General features: G+C 30.5%; 1 protein-coding gene across 1 annotated transcript in view; it reads left to right on the top strand.

Annotated features, from left to right (window-relative positions):
- The window catches only part of LOC140672619 (midasin), a 96,833-nt gene that overhangs the window by 60,016 nt on the left and 14,843 nt on the right, over nucleotides 1-21,974 (top strand). Inside the window, exons 12-13 of the mRNA XM_072904910.1 lie at nucleotides 20,829-20,973; nucleotides 21,092-21,318. Coding sequence (XP_072761011.1) covers nucleotides 20,829-20,973; nucleotides 21,092-21,318 — 372 coding nt within the window. The remainder of the gene's footprint in view (nucleotides 1-20,828; nucleotides 20,974-21,091; nucleotides 21,319-21,974) is intronic.

Raw genomic sequence — 21,974 nt, forward strand, 5'->3', positions numbered from 1 at the left:
GCGATTAATCATTGTGAGCTGCCGGCAATTTGGTGTACATACATTGGCTTGCGCTCGATCCTTGCTGCATCGAACCGCATGTATGTTGCACGGATGCGCTTCGGCAGTTACATAGAGTGCACTTGTGCTGTGCACTACCGGCTTACGCATTACCACGACATATAGCGGTAACGCAGTGTTTTTCAACTCCGCGTTTCCTCGGGATGGAAGTCAATTTGTCTTTGTACTATTTGGCTTTGTACTGTTAAAAAGTTTTGGCATTTTTACCATGTAAACAGAGGAGAAAATAGATTTTAAATACGATTATTCTAGTGCTAAAAATACTGCAGATTTTAACTTAAAAGATCAAAATTTCTCCGTTTTTCACAATTAATTCGATAAAACTAAGTTCTCATCGTAGTTTCTTAAATTTAAATTAATTAGTAACATTAAAAAATATTTGATATGTATACCTATTTATGTAGTTGTCAGTTTCATAAAACTATTTGTTGCTCAAAAAAAAAAAAAAAAAAAAAAAAAACAAGGTTGACAGACACTGACTCGTTGTGATGGACAACGCGATTGCGAAAAGTGTGGGCATAGGTTTTCATTAGTTCTCAAGTGCTTCGAGATCCACACCGAAACCTCTGGGCTCTCCATCTCATCGCTCGTCGTGTCGCATTAGCCTCGGCCACCGATCTAAATGCTCGATTGATTGATCGATGGGATCTCTGACGTTGGAAATAGGTCAGCCGTTAGGATGGTTTGTCGAAGCGAAGAATATAACTTGTCAAAAGAAATACACACGTCCCATCGCAGCTAATTCAGGAGGGAAAAGAATGGTTAAAATTTTAATAATTAAAAAAATAGCACTTAATCGAATTAAAAGGTAACAAAGTTGCATGAGCAAGAAATGCAATTAATTAAAAAAATATTCAATCGATTCAATTAAGATAACAAATGCATTTTAGATGTTATATCAATAACATAATTCACTGATTAATAAATAATAAAAAAATATAATAATATAAAATCGAGAATTTAAAATTAAATTAATAATTTATTAAGTGTAATGAATTGACCGCTATTACGTACCAAATTTACGCATTCCCTTTGTTCGAACGTGTCTGTTATATTAGTTATGGTCCGTTTGGCAAATACGTGTATTTGAAATAATCGCTCGAGTTCAGAAGAGTTGATTAATTTATTTCAATTAAAATCAAATGCGAAATTTGACGTGATGCGGCATAATAAAAATGTAACAATAGAAAGCTGATTACATGATTGCCTGCAGTTATCGTATTCTGTTCTGATCTGTTGTAAAGGTGCATTCATATGCATTCAACTTAATTTCACGATCTGCAAATATTCCTGCAAATTTAATTTATTATGGAAGAAATCACGAATAAAATAGAACTCAGCGCGTTACACGAGAGAGAAGAAGAGTAGGCGGATATTTATTTAATTAGATAAGAATCGTATTCTCTCGAATGCTCATATATATGCAAACGGATATTCTCTGATTTTTGCGATTCCGTGTGCGAGAAACCGGCTGATGCTTTATCTCTCTTTGCCTTATTGAAAAATTCCATGCATGTTAAACAGATTCAGGGTGACGTTGTGCTTTGATTCGCGATTTTACGATTCGTGACGTTGTTACGCTTGAAGCGCATTACAGTATTGCAAGCTGGAAACTTTATCTTTTCAAGAATTTTATGCGATACGCGATCGTTCTTTTTACTATGTGACGTTTAAGAAGCTAGCGAATATCTTTAGTCTGCATTCGCCATGGATTTATTTCTATAAAATAATAACGTTTTAACAATCACAAGAAAAAAAAAAAAAAAATACTAATCGTACTTCCAATATTATCAATTTTATTTTATTTTTATAAATGTGAGTTTGAGCGAGATAAATCGCAACTAATGTTCCGAATAATATTGCATATTTCTCATATTTTTGTTTGATACAAATTACTCGCATTGAACAAAATACATACATTATGGATAAAATATGGAATTGCACATGCAATGGATAGAGCGTCGTTGTTAGATCTTATATAAAAGTAACGTATATAATGTGTACATACGTAAATACAAGTGTATTTATATCTTCCGTTTCTCTCATCTCGGCTTCTGGATAGAATTTTTGGCACTTTTTGCACGCGCTATACTAGTTCTATGAGGACATTAGATTCATTGTTTTCCGATAGAACGAGAATAGACCACCTGGGGCATCACATCGATCGGAGCATCGACCGATGTAGCCGGTGATTTACGCGACCACCGACCCACCCACAAGTCTTTCTGCCATATCCAAAAGGACACATAATTTTTCATGTTAAAAAGTCAAAAGTTTTCAATGAAGACTTGGAAGAAAGAATTGGAGCATATAATGCAAAATTTTATTCATTTTAAAACTTGATAACTTGAGAAAAGAGCTAATCGATACTTTGAAACTTATATTTTAATTGTTCGAAACTATCGTGAATCTTTTATCTCATCAATGGCTACATTATAATCAAAGAGCTAAATTTAAGTATATCTGAAATAAATTAAAAAATATCGAACTTTATTGTAATCTTATTATGAGATAAGATATTTCAAGGCAATCTGTATATATGTACGTAGCTGAAGATTCTAGATGCATTTGTTCTTCTATAATCCTCAAAGTTCGTCCGTTTCGAGTATGCGATTTCGTTTCGCATTTCAAACATTCGAAGAGCTCGTTGGAAATGTCGTTAGCCAAACGGTAATAATCTTGGAAAGTCGAAATGCGAACATTACAACAGAATTACCGACCTTTGTCGTAAATGCATTTTCAATCGTAATAATCTAGTATTGTCATCGAAGTTGAAAGAGTATATCTTATGATATTGAGTCTCTTATATATATTTTGTACACACATTTCACATAAATAAGAAACTAAACTCTACAAATTCTAAAAATCTGAAAATTTATTTTCAAAAATTTAAAATTAAATCTTGATTTAAACGAAAATTAAGATTCAGTTGAGGGAATTTTTTCAACTTTTTCCAAAATAAAAAGATTATTAACTTAAAAATCTTATAACATTAAAAATGCCATGAAAATTGTATCGCATTTTATGACAACCAGTTTGATTTTACGGTTAATATTTAATATAATATTATATATTCTCTGATAAATTGTAATGTGCGCATCTTAACAACATTATCGGTAATTGTTCACTGTCAGACATAATGGAGTTCTCGAAGGAACTCTCTATTGTCCTCACGAGATTATTACAGTTTCCGTGGCGACAGGAACGACATTGTCCTCGCCGCGAGCGACCGACAATTTCATTATGTATAAGCCTAGTCTTCTGCAGCACTTCCTGTTAGTCGAACAGAAGACTTCCGAAGAACGTGTCGCGAGGCTAAGGGGACCGGTAAGAAAGGCAAAGTCCCAGTAGGATACTTGCGATGAAAGATGGCACAATCTCTCTCGAGAGATCCTACTTTTTCGCCTTTGATCCCGTCGAAATATCCATCCTTGCTGATAATAGTTGAAGATTATGTGCGACGCAGTAGAAATGTAATACGATTGCGTACAAACGAGTGCGTTATTCAATGGTATATATGCAAATGAAATCGAAATTTAATTTATTCGTCACCGCCATTAATATTATTATCATTATCATGGATATCAATAGATAATTTTAGGTCAAATGTTTAATAAGCTTTATTTAATTGAGCGAATAATAATAAGTTATTATTATTCGTATATATAAATTGTCATTATCGTCAATTTAGTTCGTTTTCAAACTATTGTAATAGATTATTTAACGACTGGATCTAAAATGACACAAAGTATATTAATTATTACACATTCATTGTGATTAATCAGTCTCAAGATATTTTCTCGAGAAAAATAGAGGACCGTTACGACTATTTATAGGAAAGATATAATTGATGAATTCTGTTATTTATTGTTGGCACAATTAATCCACCGAGACAAATGAAATAGAAACGCTCTCCCGTCGAATGTTACGAACTTAATTCTGAGTCGTCTCTTATGGAATTTCCCGTATCTTTTTTGACCGCAAGATAGATAAATGCGGTATCTGCGCGCAAACTGTAAGCACCGACTTTTCTCCGCAACCCCGTAGGCAAGAATCTTCGTTACTCCTATCGCGTTACCGTGCTATCTGACCTATCTGGGTTGTTTTCCAACCCCTCGTGTAATTTTCAGAAACTTCAAATATACAGCTATAGACATTATGTTAGCTGTACTTCAAGCACAGCTGCGTCGAAGTATTCAAGCATGCCCGTACGCACAAACATGCTGGGACAGCTTATAATAGCGTTATGTATGCGAGACCGCGGTATCTCGATGCATTTGATGAACACTGACAGTAGCAGCTCATGCTGCTATAGTATCGGAGTGCACAATTCAACACTCATCGATATACACAGGCGCAGTACCGAACATAATCTCGCTTTACAGAACAGTGCGCTTTATTCCAATCAAGTCTTCTTGTCTGAAATGATTTAATCATTAAGATCGGGACACCATTAAAACGTAAACGCATAAATTTTACGCGTAAATTAATACGTAATAATCGTATGCAATTATCAACTGTGCATATATTTAATATATTTATTGTACTTAATATATATTTAATACATATTTAATACAAAAATATAATTTATATATATAAATTTTATTCAAGAGACCTGTGTGAGATTTATTTAAACATCGAGTTGAAAAAATATATTTATAATACTAATAAATATATTTTTTCAACTCGATGTTTAAATAAATCTCACACAGGTCTCTTGAATAAAATTTATATATATAAATTATATTTTAATATATATATATTTATTTATAATACAAAAAAATAAATATATATATATTTTTTAACTCGATGATTAAATAAATCTCATTCACGCCTCTTGAATAAGATTTAATCTTTTCTAAATGACTAATAATTATATATCTAGGATACCTACTTTGCTCAATATTTTATAAAAAATTTTTTAATTTTTTAAACATTTTTGTATATATTAGATAATTGATTGGAAGAGAAAAATATGAGTTTTTTGTTTGTTATAAGATTAAGAGCAATAAATATCGCTATGCATAATAATAATCTTATTTTCTTCTTTACAATCTTTCTATAAGTAAAATAAACGTATCTAGAGATTCCAATCTTTGATAGGTCATGCAATGTAAGCTTTTATAAGCTTTTATAAGCTTCTTAATGTAAAATTAATTTAGATTAACGTGCCTCTCTAAAATATCAAGTTTCAAATTAAATTGATTATTATTTATTTCCCTTAACATTGTACGCGGACAAACTTTTTGCAGATATTCATTACAATATCTAAAATTAAACTCCCGAACCGGAAAGGGTTGATTTCAGTTCCAAGAAGGCAGGTGTGATTCGCGCGCAACCACAAGCTGGTGAACTCATACAAAGGGATAAAGTTGTCTTCTTTTTCTCGACGTGAACACAACGACCTACCGATTTTCCTTTTCTTTTGTTGCTTGATCTACCTTGATTAATGCGCGATTTCGCCGCGCAACCCCTTTTGCCGATTTTATCTCTCTCTCTCTCTCTCTCTCTCTCTCTCTCTCTCTCTCTTTCCCGCTCTCCATTTTTCTCCCTTCATCAATTCCGATCCCGGCAAATCCATCGATCAGTTTCGAAGCAGGAAAATCGCTTTGTGTGCTCGCCCAGAGAGAGAGAATGGACTACGCGGGAAACTCGTGCCAAAGACAGGTCAGCGACGTCGCTCGTTTCTCTGCTCTCGTTTGTCAATGCCCGCCGTTATTTACTCGCTTATTTTCACTCCACCGCGAAGGTGCGACCTTTATAATAACGACGCCAATTATTAATCATGCTCCTTACTGTGATGTATTTATGTTGTTTGTATATATGTAAGTCATATGAACATACAAAGCTCATATATTAATTTCCTATGTACATCATTTAAATTAAATTAAATTATTATTCATTCTCAAATTAATTTTTTTATTCAAGTGGATTAAAATAAAATAAGTTGATAAAGAAAGTTATGACAAACAGTTTGGATCTTTAACAGTTTTCTTTTGTCATCTGTAAAATACTTTTCTGTATATTCTAATTATTTTATTGTTAGATAAAGATGAATGAATAGATAACGGTAATGAGTCTTGCGGAATGAACGTTTTGTTATCCCGTTTAGTGCATCGCGATTTATCTGTCGCATTTGGCGAATCCCATGGTATTAGTTCTAATTTAGAGACCGAATCTATGATATAGCGACCATATAATTTATTTAATCGATTTAACACTATTCCTTAACGCGGGTTAACTATTGTCCCGAGAGATTTATCGGCCGCACGCACTTCATTTTCAGGCTAAGCGATCTTCCTAAATGGAATTACATTTTGAATTGCGGAAACGTGGACGGTAAGATGTAACATGTAACAGCAGGAACGCCGAGACAAACGATGGCCATTGTGTATCTCGGGATTAACCAAGTCAGAAGTGCTGTGGCGTGTAAAATGCCGCGACATAACCAGCTACGGCGCTATATTTTATTTTTTATCTAGTGATTATAAAAAATTACACTTAGAAAATGTACGTCTTGCCATATATTTTACTTTAATTTGTTTGTATTTTTATTTAATTTATTTTAATCCGTAATAAAATCTTTAACAAATTGTAGTTTATTCTCTATTTAGTGTTAGTATTAAATATTGAAATTAAATGTTATAAACGAATTTCTAATACAAAATCTACTTTAAATTAATAGTACTTTGATGGAAAATAATTTTATTTACTTATACAAAGTATTTACACAAATTTTGCACACTTATACAAATATCTTTATAATTCTGAAAATTTTTTCTCAAGAGAAAAGAGATTGATTTTTTCAATTTATCAAAGAATTTATTAAAAGTCTATTAAAATTTTATATCACAATTTATATTTTTATTTCTCATTTTGCACATTCAACTTTTCATTGTATCTTGGTTTTAATGTATCATATCCAGAATTAATAATATGCATTCAAGATCTATCGTACGGACTCAACTCTGTTTACGCACAGTGATATCAGATTTGATATCATATAAAAAGGGGAATAATTTTATTGAGACGATTGCTTTATCGAGGATAATTTTTGATATCGTAAAATTTTATTTTACTTTTTCGTCCTTTGAGGGTACTATCGTAAAATAACCGGCCCCAAGCTGCTATCCCTTAACTCGCGAGTTTCTCTCGAAGGAAAGTTTACGTGTCTGTCTATTCGGGGGTGGTTTCGCTTCTACAGGGAGATATTTATTCTGTATTTACGCGACGAGCTTGTTGAAATTTCCGAGAATCGTAAAAATCGTACGTTCACATCATTGACCACTGTAAAATGTGCTACAACAATCGTATAAAATACGCGTGGCATATATTACATTAAGTGCTGGGGAAGATGTACGACGCACTTCCCTCTTCAAATTGTACACTTTACAATTTCAAAGATGGCGACTATTGTACGCCAACCGTATGTTTAACCCTGAATGTAGTTATATATCTAATTTCCATTTTGCGTCGACATTGAACAAAGACAAATAACGCTTACAATTAGTTAGCTCAGAGAGGTAATTTAATATTAAATCTGGAACACATACTCGCATACACATCATCATATATGCATCAGAATCTAAACTTAGCTCTCTTGAGAAATGCACAATAAAATATTTATATTGTTTATAGAAAAAAGATCAATGTTCCTTACTTTGTTTAAATAATAATTTAAAAATTGTATATTTCAAAAGTAAGTTTTTCTTTTTGAATTTAAAATCAACTTTTTTTTTAAATAGTATAATTTTAAATAATATTAAATATTGTATTAATTATTTCAAAGTGTGTTTGGAAATAAGAGAAAGTACAACAGGATAAAATTTTATTTTTTATGAAAATATTTTATGCTTAATTGGATAAATGTGTCTTTTTTTTAATTATTCTCTTTTAATACTTATGAATAATCGTTGTTTTAATTTTTACTCTTGTATTTTATATCTCGTAATCGAAAGGAGGAGTTTTTGGGAGCATCTTGTGTAAGTACGTCAGAATATAACGTCAGAAGAACAATATCGATCGTGAACATCTTCCGTCTTACTAATATCACATGCACGCGGTTCCCTTAAATCTCATTGAATCTGGCTCGATGATTCTCTGGAATTTGGGGCGCGTGCATACATTTTCGTACAACGGGTGCACCTTTGCAGAGTGCGGTTCTTGCACATACACAACATTGGCTAATAAATCATTTTGGGTATTCTGCACATTCCTCCAAAAACAACATACATCACTGCTTTAGTTAGAAACGATCTTTGGATCGGTGCCATTAGCGCATTAAAGTAGTTCAGCATTTTGATCCACCATTAAATTAATATTTGATATTTAATTAGGCGCTTCGGGTTATAAAACATATTAATATAATGTTTTTAAAAAAGGGAGTTATAATTGTGTGAATGCATGTTAATTTATACAACTATAAATTATAAATTACAAGAAACTCAAAACGTTAACTATATTAATTTTCAAACTAGTATTACAATAGCATATAAAAATAATATATATAACAGTTTAATTAATTTTAAATATTAGCAAATATATTCTTTCACTTTCTACTTTTTTTTATCATTTTAATAAGCTAGATATTCAGCACATATTTTATTTATTCTAAATATATTTTGAAATATATATGCGTTAACAAGTTAATATATGCAATATCTCTATAATATCTCACATAATATCTCTATATGAAAATGTGTTCTCCTACATTTGTTCATTTTCTACACGCGCGGAACTGTAATTTGATTCGAAATAGAAGTTCGTGATGGAACTGGGACTCGCTCGTGTTAACTAGAAAGAAAATGCCATCGGTGCGATTGCAAAGTCAGTTAGAATTTGAGTCGACGAATCGGTCGAGTACGAGGGATTCTCTCTCGCTGACAGTGAGTTCGCGATTTCAGGAGCGACATGCAACCGAGATGTGTTTGCTCAGATCTTCGTGAAGGGGACACTTCCGCGCATTGCAGAGGCTGGGAAAACTACCATCTTTCGCCGGTGGCTACTCCTGTCATCTAGCACGACAAGCTTTTTAATGGGATCTTGCTAGGATCTGAGTACGCGAGGGAATGGATCTCCAAATAAAATAGGGAGGATGTAGGCGAACCGCCTTAACAATAGATTTGGCATAAAATATATAATAACGCTGAGCGTCTCATAATCGAGTGATGGAAGCAAGAATCTCTGATTCTTTCTGTAAAACTAATTTTAAAATTATAGAAAAAGATTTTCTTTTATTGTAAAAATAAAAACCACCTACACACATAAACTTACTCTCCATTCTTAACTTATTTTTAGACGAAAAAATATTTTTCTATTTTCTTTTATATCAAAGCATTAATCGTGTTTGAGTTAGATAAGTCGAGAATTTTCAGATTTAAAATTACTAATACTAATATTCAATGAGAAAAATTTTAAAAATTGATTTGTGCAAAAAAATTTAGGGTAACAGTAAATTCGCATTTTTTTACAAATCGCGAGTTTACTCGTAAAAATAGCCGGCAAACATCAATATTACCGATAGATTAGTGGATGAGCCGGATTCAAAGATTCGATATTTGCCACTTCGCTTCGTTTCGGCATAGTCGTTCTATTTCTGGAAAAACTCGCGTTGGAAGAACAAACGGCGCGGTATTGAATCGATATAGGCCGAGAGAGGAGAGACAGCGCATACGAAAGTAGAGAAAACTTTTAATCGGGTTACGTGAAATTTGCGATAAAATTTCTATCGGTATCATCGTTGGCATACTGTGCCATGAAGCACATAATTAACTGTTCAAAATTTTGATACGAATATTTTAACATTATAAACACGTATATTATAAACACGTGATTATTTCAAAGGGTGAGGCTCGAAAACAATTCACTCCTTGTATATTTATGTAGATTTTCTCCGAGCGAGAATCCGAGATATGATAACGAGGTACATTAATCGAACGTACTTATTTTCATTTCTTGAAACTTCAATTTCTCCTCGAAGAATAATCAAAATTAAACAAGCTTGAAATAAACTTCTAATGATATTTTCAATTAGTGAAAAAAAAAACGAGAAAAAAATAGATGCTTGTACAACTCGATGTATTAAAAAGATTCTCGTTAAAAATTATATTAACAATAATCTATAGATATAAAAAAATTCATATTCTAAGACCTAGCAAGTGAATAACTTAATTTTATAATATTTTATGACATTGTTTGAATTTTACTATCTTCTCTAAGAACTAACCGATAATGTTTAAATGTTAATCTTCAACAGAAATTCGAATAGATTTTATTTTACACAGTTTTCAACAATTCTCTCCCTTTGGTTTTTTTATAATCGTCGCACATGAGAAATCTCGCAGGTTTGCGTCCGCCTCCACCGTTCTATTCAAATTTAATAAGTCATTGTCGCGAAAGTACAATGAAATCTCGATAGCATCGTGTACTCAGCCAAACGAAAAAAAACATAGAACCTCTGCAAATCGGAAAAAAACATATAGATATTCTATACAATAGATATACAATATCTTTTTTCTTTTAATTAATAAAATAATATTTTTATTTTAATTATATATTTATTTGTATGTCTTTAACCCTTGTCAGTCACACTTCCCGAGAATCCCGTACCGGTCACACTGGGTGAAATACACCCCAGCGTGTTTGCACGTGTATAAAAAATTGTAGGTGACTTTAAAAAAAAAAAAAAAATATCCTGTTGTAGTTTAAGCCTTCCTTAAAAAGACTGTATAGGTTCGATTTGCAAAAAATTAATTTAACATGTGTAAAAAAATTGTTGAAAAAAAGTCGGAAAAGTGACTTTTTTTCACAAAAACGAATGTAACTTTTTCAATTTTTAAGATATTTCAATTTTTCAAACGGTTTTGGGTCGTTTTCAAAGTCAAAAAAAACGCTGGGGTGTATTTTACCCAGTGTGACTGTTAAGGGGTAAATAAAACTTTAAGCTTGGCTTTTAATTTTTTATCATAATGTCGTTGTAAATTCTTATCTCAATATTTGTTTTCGAAAAAATCGCTTTTGATGTCAGTGATAATTCGCAATATCTTATTTGATAAAAGGAGAACACCTATAACGCATAATTACGCTTTCTTTATTTTTATTACGATGAAATTACTAAAAGAAAGTATCACCAGTACTAAAGTTTTTAAAAGTTTTATCAGCGACGGAAAGCCTTCAAACTTTTCGTTGAGAATATCTACGTTCAAATAATTCATTTCCTACATAAAATTCAAAGTTTAATTCAACTTGCCGACGCAAGACAATAGTAACTGTTAATTTGATTATGACAGAATATGAAGGAATTGTGAATTCTATAACTAACTCACAATTTCCAACTAGCTATCTCCAATATTCATTCGTTAATGTTCTCGGAAATGCACAATAACGTACACAGCATTTTGCATTGTTAGATAGAACATAATCTTACCACAACAGCGTCAGTGGATTATCATGTGTAATTAATTGTAAGTAATTGTGTGAAACAGCACTGAGATTAAAGAGCTTTTCTTCTGAAGCAATATAAATTTAGTACGAGTAACACTTTTTTTTAATAATTTCCTTTTTAGTAATTTTCTTATAAGAATAATTAAAAGAATACTTAATTATATAATATTTTTTATCAAAGAAGATTGCATATTATCAGAGATGTAAAAAAGACTAAGATTCTAAAGCAAATATTTAAATAAAAGTTTGCAATCAAGTAAAAAGTTTTTCTAGACATTGTTTACTGGTGATGACGTACCTGTGTGAAATTTTTCACACAAAGATAGTCAAAATTAAAACAAAAAAATAGTTAAAAGTATAAATTGTCTTTTATGACATTATTCTAAAAACATAATTATAATGCAATAATAAAGATTAAAAGTCAAGCTAAAGTTTAATTAAAGATAAAAATAAATATAATTAAAATATATTAAAATAAGATTTTACGAAGATTTATATATATATATATATATACAACAATTATCACGATTTTCGAATTTTAAAGAGCTTTTTTAAGTATAGAAATATGAGCTAACTTTTTTTATTTATAGCAAAAAATTTGTTGCTATTTATTTAAAGCGAATATGCGAAAATTTTTAATTAAACATTTTGTTATGTCAATACTGAAATAAACGGAAAAAGATATTCATTGATGGTAGAGTTACTATTCATTCAAAGGATTGCTTCGTTTTTTACTTTAAAAAGAGGAAGAGTTTTGTCTGCCTCTATGGAGGTTTGTTATTCCTCATTTAATGGTACGGAACTGTTGTACTTCAAGTTTAGTGTTTGGCAAGCGTGCTTGCTTGAAAATTCTCTTTTGTTTTAAATTCGTAATTTCTTCTTTTTAACAATAAATTTCAGTGGTATGTATTGTTGCTGTTTACAACGCGTGATATATTTTGACGATCCTTTTAATGAAATAAGTTTTCGGAAAAGTTTTAAACATTGTGTTAAAAGTGATATGCTGAAATCTGCGAAATAAATCAAAAGGACGTTTTGCCGGGATATCTAGTTAAAGTTATAGTTGCTAATTGAAATTCTTATATATATGAAACCAAGTGAAAAATTATGGGAGTAAAATATTTTTAATTATTTATACAATTTGCATATTTTATGCAGTACATTAATGCTAATTGACGATAAACATCGTAAACATAATATTATTTATTAATATTGAATGAATTTAATTCAATATCTCCATTCATCAAGCGTTAAGATGCATCTTAAATCGTTTTAAGACATTTTAACGTTTGTTTTATTATCTGAATATCAACGACTATACGCAAGTACGTCTTAATTATGTTGTAAAATCGTCGAGTACATCAAATCGGAATCGATCGTCTCGAGAAACTCGAGTAAAATGCGGGATGTTAAACGAATCGTCTTCCCCAAGACACTAAAAACTGCAGGATTACTTTACGATGCGTCGAGTGAAATTTCGTTTAATATTACATTTGATTTACCTTTACAGTCGCGAGAAAGACGAACGAACATGCTCTATATATGTATATCGAAATTTTCGTTCCGTATCCATATAGTACGCGATAATCATATTTTATTTCATATGGTAGAACTGTGAACTGTCTGAACATCTAGAAATTTAAAATCTATTTAGTGCAGTATATTATGTCACTCTCGCAACTCCTTTTTCTCTGTCCTTTCTCTATTCCTCTCTTATGCAAATGCGATTAAAACTTCCGCACAATTTGTGAAAACTGTAACAAGATTACGCTGTTTTTCATCAAATAAAGATTAATATAAAAATTTTTGTAAAACTTATATTTTAAAGAAGAGTAAAATAAAAATAAAAATAAAAAGTGAGACGTAATAATATAGAATGTTACTTTGCATTAAAAATTGAGAAATGCGCGCGTACAATAATATATAATAATATAAATTATATATTATATATTGTTAGAGAAAAATTATATGGATAAAGTAATAGAAAATTTCTAATAAATGTAAACATATAACTGCAAAAATATCCTTTCAATCAATGTCGACTATCGAAATGACATAAGTCTTAACAAATTTACAATTGAAATCCAACAAAATGTAACTAATATTTGTTTGAGATTCGATTGCTGTTGACATTAAAATGCTGAAATCAAAGCTGACATCGTTATGATTAAATGGCAAATAACTATTTCGCATATTTTTTTTGCATTTTTTATTTTATGAAAGAGTGGCGAATTGCTTTCAAATTAATACCGTATGAAAAGCGCCATCGTAATGAAAGCTCATTAAAATGATATTGCACTGGTAGGAGACTTTGAAGACATATCCGAAAACGCATAACAGTCAACACGTAGATCCCTTTGCGGGTTGGTGATGTTATATGGCGTCATAAAAATGTTATTTCTGCAATAAATTTGCCGAATAAAACCGCTTACATGCATTCTATCCATTTTTTATGTCAGTACAGCTATTAGTTTTTGATATAATCGCTAACTCAAATTACAGCCTAATAACCTTTGCTTGCTAGTGGATTTAATTCTCAGCCCTTAATTCTTAATGATAAGTACTTAAAAGTAAATAATATTTTACGATTTCTTTAATAATGAATTTTATCACGATAAAATCGGTATTACATCACCGTAGGAACTAATTGAGTTATATAGCTTCATGTAACTGACATTCTTCGTACAGTCATTAATAAAATATTGCGAAAAGACAAGCTCGAAGGGATAAACTGAAAAGCATCAAGATTTCTTTCTTTCCCGATCCTTTCAGAAACGTTGTCGTCATTATCACGCTCTGCCAGTCAATGGCCAAAAAGTGAACATCTTTGACTAAGAATTTGTGCTAACGACTCATGGTCTACTTCCTATGAACTCGTTAAATCTTCTTTCGCACTTCATTCATAATCTTATAACTTATTTTCACCTTTATAATTGATTTTTCGGAGCTGTCAGGAAAAATTAAAGTGTATAAAGTGTATTAAAGCAATCTCTAAGAATATGCTATTATTTTTTCCATTGTGTTTTGCCTATTTATTTTTTATCTATTTTATTGATCTATTGTATCTATCTTTATAAATCGTGATAATCTGTAACAGTTACGCTATAGATGTTATATCGATTCTGTTGATACAAGAAATTTGATTAAAGATTCAGATTATTAAATTCTTGTTCGAATTATCAAGATATGAAAAGCCTTTTGAGTTATTAGTTTAAATCGTTGGATCTTTAAACTTCTTGGCTGATTGGTTTTTCAATCCTTTTCGATCTATGTTATTCCATGTTCTTGTTTTTATAAAATCTGGAAACTTTGATATTTAATTCCATAATTACACGATTTCTTGAAATTGGATACCTTGCTAAATTAAATTTTACTTTCAAGAATTACTACTTTTAATTCAATTTGTAATCATTTGATAGCTCCACATTAAGCACAAGATTGAATTACGTCTTCGATAAGAATACTTTTATTTTAAAAGACAGCTTTAAATATTTATGTAATTACGATATTTATATGTAAACATAAAATTATGTTTAAATAAAATGCTGTTAAATATTTCTCTAAAATTTTGCCTAAAGATTTAATGTTCAGAAATGTGCCTTTTAATTTTTGTCGAATATATCTATTTAAAAATCAAAATTGTTTACTCTGTTATTTCGTGATTACAATCAAATTTATCAAGCTCGATGCGTAAAATACATCCTGTAGAAATTGGGTCATACACACACACTAAACATATATATTGTTTAAAATACGTGGCGCCAGTGGAGATTCTGCGCTTTGAGTATATCTTTCTTTTCTTTAAAAAGAGAATCTTTTTCCATTAGCAGTGACTGAGCCAAAGGATTTGTTAAATCACTTCTCGCGTCCGATCGGACAAAATCTTCCTTCTTCGGTTATGCTTCCTATTTCTCTGAACTGAATAATCCAATTGGAAAAACTACATTAATTGACGCATCTCTTAAATCAGAGATATAAACTGAACAAATATTTTTTTTGTTCTTTGTTGATTAACAAGCATCTATATGTATGATCAAAATAATTAATCTAATGAGTTTGCTTCTATCATTCGTGAAGTCATTAATATACTTGCCCAACTATCATTAATTTGTTTACAAGAAAAATCGACCGTTTAAAATTCTCGTTTTACAAATACATGATTTTTTATATTGTCTTTTTAATTTACTTGTTATTAAATTTCTTTAGTGAATACGTACTATTTTACTTTAGAATACCGTTTTCATAATTTCATAATTTTACAATCATACTCAAATCAGAATAGCAAGATGAACTAAATCCCTGCTTAGAGAAAAAAATATATTACAAGATATATAATATAATATCTTTACTACATAAGTAAAAATTATTTTGATTGATTTTATAATTATTTTTTCAGCTTTGCATTTAAGTTTTCAAATGTTCTTGAGTTTGTATCAAATGTGTCTAAAATTGTTAATAAAGAAAGAAAAGATAAATAATATTTTCAACTTACGTATTTATTAATGATATGTATAAATGTGTAATAATTATATATATATATATATATATATATATATATATATATATATATATATATCAGTAAAATATGATATATAAAATATATTTTATGCTATTTAGAGTTAATTAAAAATATGTCTATATTTTCGAAAATAAGCAAAATCAAGTAGCATTATCCTATTTCTCTCATTTCTAACTTAAATCGTTTTCTTACCGATTTCCACATGTGCCAATGTTTGCCATACCACAGCTGTGTTTGCGAATGCAATATCTTTCGCACAATGAAGAAGTCGTTAAAATGAAATCAAAAATTTCGTCTAACTGCATAAGAGTTTATTCCTTCCAGACGGTTCTCGCTTTTCTCCACTATCGCACTATTCTCCGAATTTGCATTTCTCTGTCATCCTCCAGTAGAATTTCATCTCTGCACTTCATAGTTGGCTCCTCGTTGAATTTTACGTGTTCCGAATACGGGAATCCTTCAAGAAAACTGTCGTGGAAGAATATTATTTTTAAAAAACCATACGCTTCTTATTGTAAACGAGGCTAAAGACTTGATCACAAGGAAATGTCTATGTTCAATTTTACTGTCTTCCTTTGTGCAGTAAAACTGTTCGAAACAAAACACATATTTTTTTTATATCTGACAACGCATAATTTTAAATCTAAAATTGATTGTGCAAAAAATATATGGTAGCGAACAACCATTCGAACCGGTAATAAATTAATAGCATTTGAAATATTTCTATGATTATATAAATTATAAATAATATTTTTCTAAAATTGAAACAGAAGAGGATATAATTGTTGTACGATTATAAAATTAAAAAGCAATTAATATTTAGATCTTTCACTGACGTCATTATTTTTTGTTACACTTTGATGCAAAATCAACAATATTAAAGTTTAAATTTTTATACGTCAAATTTATGAGAAATTAATCTTTTGTACCAATAAAAGATATTAGAAAAAATCTTAAAGTATTCTTCTAAAAATTTTAAAAGAAAACTTACTATATATAGATGTATTTTCACATCACGTTCAATTTTTTGTCTATTTGTAGCCAACTATTTCTCGACACGCATATGTGGAATTTTTATCGCGACTTCTTGGTAAGGAATGTAACTTATTTTTTTCACCTTCTTGGGTTTCGTCAAGAAAAAAATTTGAGATACTTCTCATGTAAGAAAGCCGGCAGTAAAGCTTGCGTCGAAAAGCGCGAAGGAGAAACTCGATATTGAGTTCTCTCGCTACGTATAACACACGAGAGATGAATTCATGGCGTCGTTTCGAGGTTTCTGTATGCGAATGCAATAAATATTTAATGCGCGTAATGTACAGAGTGAATGTGTGAGATGGTATACCGTGCCATTTCTATACAAATTCTTTTTCATATCTTTTTTTTTTTTTTGAAAAATATTTGACGTGATCGGCACGTTTGTCGCAATATTTTTATCCCTAGTTAAAAAACAAAAAAAAAATGTAATATTCGAGTAAAACAGTCGTTATCTTTTGCTAGAATAAACAGGTATACATTTTGCAAGATGAAAGCAAATTCTCGTGACCAATTCTCCGAAGAGTGCAATTTATTTCTCATAATTTATATTGCTCACGCAGAAAACACATTTAGCAATTCCGTGATCGACGATGTCGTTTTCCATGGAAATAAAAGTATAACGGGAGCGCACCACGATAATAAATTCGTATCTGTATAGAATATCTACCCGAGAACAACTTTCATTCAAAATATGTTATTGGCATCTCGAATAAAAATATAACATTATCTTTTATAAATACAAACAATCAGTATTCATTTTCAATTAACATTATATCTGACTAAAGATAAAATGCACAGCGATATGAGATTTGTTTCTCATTATTCATAATAAAAATAATAAATAAGTAAACGATATGTTCGAGATGACTTCTGATTTTGGAACGAAAAATATTGAACTTAATTAAATTTCTGAATTAATCGAGAATAATTACATAAATGGCGATCGATTATCCGCAATCAAGCATGACGAATATTTACTCGCAATCAATTTATTTGCTTAGGGCAGATTAAGCTGCTCCATAATTCCACCGGCAGCGATTTCGCCGGTGGCAAGGCAAACCGTTCCGTCAGATGGCTTTAATTTTTGACGGATTTGTGAAAAATGGGCGACTTTGAGAGGTTATCAGCCGGTTACACCAGTACGTAGAAATCCATATCATACCGGCATCAATCACTTTGATTCATGCCTGATATTTTTGGGCGCCCTTCGATTCACCCAGAGGATAATCCCGCCGGATATTCTTCGAGAATCTCCCTCTCGCCGACTGCGAAGACGCGTCAGAGAATTAATGCGCCTTCTTAAAATACGAGAGCGGCTTCATCGTTGAAGGAAAAGAGACATCCAGTCGGTTAGGATAATAATGGATATTAAGTTCTGATTCCGTGATGAAAAAATATTCAATTCTAGAATTTTGTACGTAAACCGATCGTTATTAATCTCCCATGACTTTTCATGTATTAATCAGAATCGTGTCAGAGTCGTACTTTATAATAAAAATTTCACAGCTCGGTAAAATATGATCTACTTAATTAATTACTATATCTTCCAGGGATAATTTTTTATTTTCTCATATGATAATATTTACAAGATAAAAAGATTACAAGTAAAATTCACTTTACATGAGCAAACTTGATTCCCTACTTTTATTCACGATACGATGAAGTTTTCAATCAGCTGCGGTCGATCCTATAAAGTTCTTACAAGGTATCATGCATCGTGCACAAAGCAAAGGCTTTACAAACTTACCAGTAAAACCCGTATTCAATTCGTAAGCTACTAAAGCTGTTAACTATGCAGAACTATATATGAACTATATTGTTGCAATCTTGCCTGTGAATATTTTACGTCAGACACATACCATTATTCGCCTAATTTTCCACGTTGATTATAGCATGTTCCTTGAATATTCATTATGTGTATGTACTTTGCGCGATTCTGACAATTCTCTTTGATATCAAAATCTCCTCAAAGATTGATGCTCCTTTACTATTTATTCATAATAAATCAATTTTGCGAATACTGCATATCCTTTCTGTAAGCTAACTAATTAAAATTCTCTCTTTGAATTTACATCCCACGCTGAGTTATAACTTCACACATAATTTGTCATGTCATTAATCGATTGTTTGGTCATTTATTTGTGTAATTTTTGGAATATAAAATCCAATTATTACGTGAATGGATTATTTTTTACTATAATTAATTTAATTATAAATTATAGTACAGATTTTTTTATTCCACATATGTCACTTGCGTAATATTTGAAAACTAACTAACTTTTAATATTCTTAAATTCTCGTACAAAAAATTTCAAAGTTACAATTGGAAAGAGTGTCACGCGTGCATATGAATGAGGACGAACGACCACGTGAAAATGTGTTTGATTGCGTTGGCAGCACAAGATATAAATATAGCGATATGTTTGTACATACATATGTATTCGAACGTATAAAATACTCAAAAATGCAGCAATACAGAATTTTCTCGGTGGTTGATTTTTGCTCGTCGATATGCCAACTTATTTACCAAATGTAGTGAGTATTTTCGGCCGATATTTTATTGCCGTCTTCGATCGCAAACTATTTGACGAGCTTTGCAAGACTGCAACATTTTCAACGATCTGTTCGTTGATATTGCAATTCAATTTCCTAGGTCAGAAGAGAAAAAGAAAGCATTTTAATATCAGGTATAAATATTATCGTGCATGTATATATATTTCGCGCGAATCACAATCTCTTAAAAATAATTTATATATATTTCTATACTTTTTTCATTATACTTTTATTATACTTTTTTATTATTAGAGCAAATTAGAGAGAAAATATACATCATTCTTTTAATTTTCAACATTATGTATCCGAATAAATTTGCCTGATATTATAATTCTGTCAAAGTATTTAAGTCGCATTTATTCACTTATTAATTTTATTTTGTTAATTATAAAACAAATAAATAACTAAGTAAAAAAATTTTTTTCTTTCCATGCGTAGTATCTTACAAAACCTTTTTATGCAATTATATTTATTAGATAAACGTTTGCGTCTATTTATTGATTATTTTGAACGTAGTTAAAATGAAAAGAAGCATCCAAATACAGTCGTCGGAAAAAAATTTCAAATTCATATGAATAACAAAAATGTGATCAGCGGCAGTATTTAATATTTTAAATATATTAATTAATAAAAGGGGGCTTTAAGGGCCGAACGCAAGTTGTAGAGGCATAAATAAAAACAATGTTTAAAGAAAATGAATTTAAATTTATTCAGACGTTTTGGTCCTTCTTCGGACCATCCTCAGTGATACAAAAATAATAAATAAACAGTGTGGTCACTTACAATTGCTACATCTTGCGTTTGGCTCTTAAAACTCCTTTTATAGATTAATTTATTTCTGAAATGAAAGTATCTATTAGCTTTTATTATTTTAAATATACTTGAATTTTAATATTCTAAATATATGCGCATCTCTTTTTATATGTTTCCTTATTTCTTTATATCTTTGTAAAACTTAAATTGCCTAGTCAAAAAACGCAGGCAATTTAAGTAGCTTAGACACTTCGAGTTGGCTAAGCCGGTACTCACTACTGTGAGTCCCTGAAGGAGAATCTGATTATCATAAATGATTTACACAATTGGCATATAATTTAAAACTAATAAATAAATTTAAATTAATAAAATACTTTAGCCTTTATTATAACTTTATCATAACTTTATTATTCTTTATTATAACTTAAATGTGATCAAAATTAAGCATTTCTTATCATTTTTTTAGACGGATTACAATCGACATCTCGAGCAACTATTTGAACGCGTGACAGCTCTGCTCATCGATAGCCTGCAAACGAAGATAACCATCGACAGATTGGAGCAAGTTGTCGAGCTTCATAAGCATTTGGAACAAGTGCGACATTTATTCGGTAAGTAAGACGAACATTTTACTGTCAGCATGAGATTTTCATTCTGACGAGAAAGAAAAATCTGATTTTTATCACAGACAATGATTAATCTTATCACTCATCATTCGTTTGTCGACAGATAAAAATGTTACCGGTAAAACAATGGCAGCGGAAAGTGAACTATTTTTAAATAAAATCGAGGAATTGTCAAAGTTGGTATCAGCAATTAAATTTTGGGAACCTTGTTGCGAATCAGAATTACAAGATATCGAATCAAGATTGGAAAGTCTGTCAATTTCTGTCAAGAAGGATAAATGTCTGAATGCTGGCGGAAAATTCGAATGGGTGGATAGTGTATTAGTAAAGGTATTTCATCAGTGACATGTATTTTTGTAGATTGTTTTGTTATCGGAAAGAGCTACATTTCCATTACCGGAATTTTATTTTACGCGTTGAAATGCGAACATTTTGTGGAAAATATTTTGACAGGATCGCTTTAAAATTTGTTTATTCGTGTATTTTGATATTTCCTAAATTTGATTTAGTTAACTTTTATATGGTGTATCCTTTATAATGCTTCTCATATTTTACATATCGCGGGTAGCTGCTGGCGGTAAAGTTGCACCACTTTGAACTTTACTTTGCACGCTGCCTTTTTCAATATTTTATTCTTGACATACGATAATGTATAAGTGTTGCTGAAGTTTTAATAGAGTCAAAAATTGCGACTTTGAAAACTTTTCGAACACGTAAAGCTATTTCATTTTTATTGCAATTGTAAAGTGTGACACTTTAATATCTTATGTGTAGTAATTTCTATGTCTAGCTAATATATCTTATTCACATTTTATATATTCTCTGTCTACATGTATATATAGACATATATTACATAGAAAAATTTCTAATTTTTTACTTCTAATTTTCTACTTTCTTTTTATATTTTTTATCAAAAGTTTTAATTTCATCTAAACTAAAGTAAAATGTATAGATATAAAAAAAGACATTTATCTTAAAGAAATCAG

Source organism: Anoplolepis gracilipes, chromosome 13 (genome assembly GCF_047496725.1).
Source record: "Anoplolepis gracilipes chromosome 13, ASM4749672v1, whole genome shotgun sequence".
NCBI classification, from domain to species: Eukaryota; Metazoa; Arthropoda; class Insecta; order Hymenoptera; family Formicidae; genus Anoplolepis; species Anoplolepis gracilipes.